The 6,349-nt window shown below is 45.0% G+C and overlaps 1 protein-coding gene across 1 annotated transcript in view; it reads left to right on the top strand.

Moving 5' to 3' along the window:
* The window catches only part of LOC135556358 (uncharacterized), a 31,543-nt gene continuing 25,194 nt past the window's right edge, over positions 1 to 6,349 (top strand). The window contains 7 exon segments of the mRNA XM_064989500.1: positions 1 to 1,822; positions 2,083 to 2,249; positions 2,417 to 2,605; positions 2,722 to 2,887; positions 4,553 to 4,695; positions 4,860 to 5,059; positions 5,779 to 6,012. Coding sequence (XP_064845572.1) covers positions 2,118 to 2,249; positions 2,417 to 2,605; positions 2,722 to 2,887; positions 4,553 to 4,695; positions 4,860 to 5,059; positions 5,779 to 6,012 — 1,064 coding nt within the window. The 5' untranslated portion in view covers positions 1 to 1,822; positions 2,083 to 2,117.

Here is a 6,349-nt window from a genome sequence, read left to right as displayed (position 1 = left end):
GTGGAGATGGAGGTAGCAGGGTGTTGGTGAGAGGAGGTGGAGGTAGCAGGGTGTTGGAGGGAGGAGGGAGGTAGTAGGATGATGGTGAGAGGTAGGTAAATATGCTAACACGTGCAAAAGAAAATAAAGAAATTGCAAAGACAGGCAATCCAGCTCATAAAGTTATACATATAGGTAGGCGCAACCGAATGTCATTTTTGGTGAGTTTGGGCATTTACAAGCAAATGTGAATGAGAGACATTGTGAAAATAAACAAAGTTTTGACCCATGCTTTTCTGAAGGAAGAGCAGCACTGGCTCTGGAGCAGCATGTGTACACGCTGTGTCCTTGTGGAGTCTGGAGTCGCTAGGGCAACTGGCCTACCTGCTCTGCTTGGAAAAGGGGAGCAGACCAGGAGATGCGACCCCTGTCAATACACAGCTTGACTCACCTGTTCCCGTTTTCTCCAGTTGTGCTATTTACAAACAAACACATGGTTCAACTGTTTTGGGGAACTACGGTAAGCTTCATGATATAAAATAGTGTGACAGGTGAAATGAAGAATGTGATCTGCTTTATCTCCTAACGTATTACACAAGTTGACTGCAGGTATTTACTTAAAGTATCTACTAATATTAACATTAATTGAAAAACATAAAATAAATAGTTTCAATGGTATTAAAAAAAACAGCCTACTCTCACCCTATTACCTCAACCTCTATCCTCCTTCTCCCTCATCTACCTTATCTCGAACCTCACTCGAGGAAAGCCTGAACACCACCCTCCTCTCACCCATACATCCACACCCCTCCTCTCCTCAGCAACCCACAGAGAGCCTGAATACCACCCGGACACCACCCCCTTCCTCTCCTGTACTACATGATCTGCAAACATTATTCTGTCATTCCTTTGCTGAGAAGTTTATATTGGAGTCAAGACTGTCAACGAATGTAATGTAAATGCACTGTGTGTATGATATTTGTACATGAGAACTAAGTAGAAAGACAAACCTTTAAAGAGCTTCTCCGGTACTTTTGTATACTTTTTAGCATGTAGTTCTGAAAGTAGTACTCACCAGCTTAAAGTGGCCCCCTGAAAGTTGCATACTATGTGATATGTGCAGATATGTGCACCATGTTATCTCTCTCTGTCTGTCCGTCCGTCCGTCCACTGAGCCGTTGGGCCCGCCCTGCAACCTCTTTGGATACGCTGGGGTGACCTCTTGCTAGCTGTCACTCAAATGCGAGGGCGTTGGCCCAGGGGAAATTTATGTAAAATGATGCAGCACAGCTTCAAGAAAACAGTCACTTTCAAATTAGGAATTTTGTGGCTAATTGATGTAAAACTGCAATTCTGCTCATAGATTATGCATGTATGAACTACACATTGACACATCCAAAGCGGGATGTTTCGAAAATATTTTCTTAGTTGCTAAAGTAACTAAGAAGCCAGTATTTAATGCTGCTTCACCTAATTTTTAATCCCATAAAGATCTTCCCAATATTTCTATGTGGAAAGAAACATGAATAAATAAATAATAACTCCCTGCTGTCAGCACTATCTTACATGTCCACACCTTCTAGGGGATTCTGTCAAAACACATTAAAGGCAACATTGTGGATGGTGAGATGAGTTCATGTTAATGAATCTCAGGTAGATTCAATTGAGCTCTGTGGGCCAGTAACAAACTCTCAGGTTTTATGTAACGGTGTCAAGTATAGGGTTAACCTATAGGACACTCCCCTACCCTGCTTTTGGTTCACTTCCTATTTTGTGAACTTTACTTTGCTAATAAATAGTTCCAGTCAGAACTACTAAAGCTGAGAGGGAGTCTATGGATCAGGTGAGTACACTCGCTGGTTGAGAGTCAACTGATTTTGATGAGTTTGCATTCTTATTCTGGTTTATGAAATTGTAAAAAAAAAAAAATCTGTAGTGATTCTGTTGGTAGAATGAGTTGGACATTTGTTGGTTTAACCTGCCACTGCAGACAGAGGAAAGATAACAGGGATCTATGGGGTGACGCAATGGTTTCTCAATAGGCTCAGTCAGTGGAAACTGAATTAGAGCGTCTGTCACATCAGCCTCCTATTGTGTCTCCAGTCCTCTGCAGAAAGACAGACCGACACACAGGTAGTATGTCCCAACGTGTGGCAGTGATCGGGGCGGGTCCCTCAGGTCTGACCAGCATCAAGAGCTGTCTGGATGAGGGTCTGAAGCCCACCTGTTTCGAGAGCAGTGATGACATCGGGGGGCTGTGGAGGTTCAAGGTGAGGATATGAGGAAAGGAACCCACTTTGGACTATAGAGATGCACCCCTCGTAACTGCATCACCAGCAGTGTTCCTGGTTGCACCTGAAATGACACCTCACTCAGAGCCCTATTCGGGGGGAAAAGGCCCTTTTAATAGAAAATAAAGTAATTTGTGTGTCCACAGGAAACCCCTGAGCCGGGCCGCTCTAGTATCTACCGCTCTCTGGTGGTGAACACCTCCAAGGAGATGATGTGTTTCAGTGACTTCCCTATGCCAGCTGACTACCCCAACTACATGCTGCACTCCCAGCTGCTGCAGTACTTCAGGCTTTACGCTCAACACTTTGACCTCCTCAGACACATCACCTTCCAGGTCACAACTCTCTTTAGTCTTTTCTCTCCCCCTCTCTTCTCCTCACCTTGATGGAACTCTCCCAGTCATTTAGCCCCAACACGACTTTCTATGATCTGTTACTGTGTGTGTTTCAGACCAGCGTGCTGACTGTGAGACAGAGGCCAGACTTCAATCGTTCAGGCCAGTGGGAGGTGGTGACAGAGAACAGGGAGGGACAGGAGCAGAGACACGTCTTTGACGGGGTACTGGTTTGTTCAGGACACTACACACAGCCTGTCTCACCGCTAGACCAGTTCCCAGGTCAGTTTAAAGCATCTAAACACTATACACTATCTATACACTATACTCTATATACAGTTTTGATACACCCAGTCGTGTCTTTGGCTATGCCGGATTAAGTGATATGACATGCTATTCTATAAAATCATTTCTCCGTCATTAATATTACCTGATTGAGCTAATCATGCAAGTGTAATTAACTAGAGAGTCGGGCACCACAAAATAATATTTATAGAGCTGCTATCTTACGAATACACTCTTAAGGACCTAGTAATATTTCACATCAATAGCAGTCAATATTAATCATCATAATTCAGTCTCATCTGAAAGTTGTAAATTCTTGGTTATCTGCACGAACCCTGGTTATCAAGTTGAATCAGCAATACAAAATTGGTTTTAATTATTTATTTACTAAATACCTAACTAATCACACAGAATTACATACACAAAGAATGAATCATACCTTGATTACAAATTGCGTCATAAAGGAAAACGTCCCGAACGGGCGGAACAGATATGGCAGCTGGTTACACAAAAGAAAAGGGTCTGGGTTTGAGTGAAAGAGCAGGAAGACTGAGGGACTAAGAGAGAAGCAGTGCTATCGTAAATACAGTATCTTATGCATTCTAAAATACCGCCCATTTGGAAAAGGAAAATGAAATAAATATTTACTCTGAGCTGTGCTTCGGTAGGTTGGTGGTAGATGGAAGGCCGTGTTGCCCAACCGAGTCCTTTGTCCTTTGAAGAATGTCTCTGCTGGTGAATTGAATACGTTGTAGTAACGTCGTTGTGTGGTAGACGGGATACTCTGTCTGTTCCTTCCTAACCTGCATTTGCATCTGCTGTTGCTAACTCAACGGCTAGGAGGTATCACTTCTGTCGTGAATAAGAGTTCAAAGTTCATACCATTCGCAACCAAAGCTCACGCTGATGTTGGCTTTGTTCTGTAGTTATTATCTGAACCATTCTGACATCGGACCGTCGTCCTCACGTCCTCGGAACAGGAGGTTATATTGTCGTCAAGGCTTTATATAGGAAGGGAGAGGAGGACATGTTTGAAATTTTTATAGCCAATGTCCCTTCACAGCGGCGGGCCACTGATTGAGCAGAGCCCTACCTTATGAAAACCCAAATCTCACATTTTAGAAGCTAAAATCACATTTCATCCCATCACAAATAATTTCATATTCAAACATTAAAATTGAACAACAATTCCATGTGAATCTGATAACTCTGATGTGTAGACTTTCCACTGTAGAGTTTATGTCATCTTATCATTGATGAGAATGTCTCAGATGACAACCGAACTGACATCATATTCATTAAGTACCACTGCATATGTTCAATTGGTTGGATTACCAGAATATAGTTAATTTCCCCCCACCACCTGATGTTTCCCAGAATCTCTATGTTAACCAAAGGGTTTGCAAATGTAACATCAGTAGGGTAGAGAGAAGAAAACGGGGGGAAGAGGTATTTATGACTGTCATAAACCTACCCCCAGGCCAACGTCATGACAACCCATAGATGTGTCAACGTTTTGACCATAAGCTCCTCGACAATACTGTGTGTGGGTTTTTTTTCTTTATTTTCTATGGCCTATGTTACATCTGTGAAGTGTTTTGGATGTGTGTAGCCAACAGGTACAATACCTCTTCAACCACCTGAGTGTTCTTTCCCATGCAGGCCATGAGTCGTTCCCTGGCCGCTGCCTACACAGCTGGGAGTATAAGGATGCTGATGCGTTCCGGGGGAAGAGGGTGGTGGTAGTGGGGATTGGGAACTCTGGAGGAGACATCGCTGTGGAGATCAGCCGGGCTGCACAGAAGGTGGGGCTCACCTGTCACAGGAGGACATATTTAAGCTAATACTTTCTTGAGTTACAAAAAGCGGCCCAGGTTCAAACCCAGTGGTTCTCATACTGTAAAGAGAGTTTGGCCATTCATGTCTGTCTCTCTACTTCTCTGTTTTCCCTTTCTCTCTTACATCCCAGACCTTCCTGAGTACCCGTAAGGGGGCGTGGGTGTTAGCTCGTATGTCCAGTAGCGGTCTCCCACTGGACATGACGGCCATCTCACGGTTCACGGTCCTGCTAACCTCCCTGCTGCCCAGAGCGCTGGTCAACTGGGCTGCAGAGAGAACCCTTAATCACCGATATGACCACCGTCTCTATGGCCTACAGCCAACACACAGGTGACCAGCACCCTTTTACAGCCAACACACAGGTGACCAGCACCCTATTACAGCCAACACACAGTTGACCAGCACCCTATTACAGCCAACACACAGGTGATCAGCACCATATTAGAGCCAACACACAGGTGACCAGCACCCTATTACAGCCAACACACAGGTGACCAGCACCCTATTACAGCCAACACACAGGTGACCAGCACCCTATTACAGCCCGCACACAGGTTCCCAGCACCCTATTACAGCCAACACACAGGTGACCAGCACCCTATTACAGCCCGCACACAGGTTCCCAGCACCCTATTACAGCGAACATACAGGTGACCAGCACCCTATTACAGCCTGCACATAGGTGACTAGCACCCTATTACAGCCAACACACAGGTGACCAGCACCCTATTACACCCCGCACACAGGTGACCAGCACCCTTTTACAGCCAACACACAGGTGACCAGCACCCTATTACAGCCAACACACAGGTGACCAGCACCCTATTACAGCCTGCACACAGGTGACCAGCATCCTATTACAGCCAACACACAGGTGACCAGCACCCTATTACAGCCAACACACAGGTGACCAGCACCCTACTACAGCCCGAAACATAGGTGTGACAAATATCAGATCGGATTTGAGAGTTTGCACTGTGGCAACATTTGAAAATATAAAAATCTAAGCAAAAAAGAAAAATCACTAATTTCTCTCTCTGTCCTCCCAGGCTGCTAGAGCAGAAGCCGCTGATCAACGATGACCTTCCAGGCCGTATCCTGCAGGGGGCAGTAGTGCTGAAGCCAGACCTGAGAGGGTTCCAGGGGTCCGGACTGCTGTTCCAGGATGGAACCACGGAGGGGGACATCGATGCAGTGGTCTTCTGTACTGGATACAATTGCACCTTCTCCTTCCTGCCCCCGTCAATATGTTCAGGACCTCGGGGGGATCTCAACCTGTACAGGTACCTTTTATAATACTGGCTTGAACAGGTCGTCAAATCCTTACTTCCACTTAAGTGAAATTTTCACTCAGTCATGTATGGATGTCAATAGAGCAAGTTACATTTCAACTTTAGGTACAGTTTGAAATTGAGTGGGGCGGGGGGTTTGGTCCAACATAGGACAGCGTTGTCAAACCTTTTTGGGAGGGTTGTGTGTTTTTTTTATTGGGCACAGGGAAGGGTAATGCATTCACCCTTCTGCAGGTTGTCAATGTAATGTCTTCCATTTTAGCCAAATTTCCTCATCTGCTTGAATGCTCCCACCTTATATCAAGATGTTTTAGTACTTCCCTTATGC

This window comes from Oncorhynchus masou, chromosome 15 (assembly GCF_036934945.1).
Source record: "Oncorhynchus masou masou isolate Uvic2021 chromosome 15, UVic_Omas_1.1, whole genome shotgun sequence".
Taxonomy (NCBI): Eukaryota; Metazoa; Chordata; class Actinopteri; order Salmoniformes; family Salmonidae; genus Oncorhynchus; species Oncorhynchus masou.
This window is presented reverse-complemented; position numbering and strand designations above follow the sequence as displayed.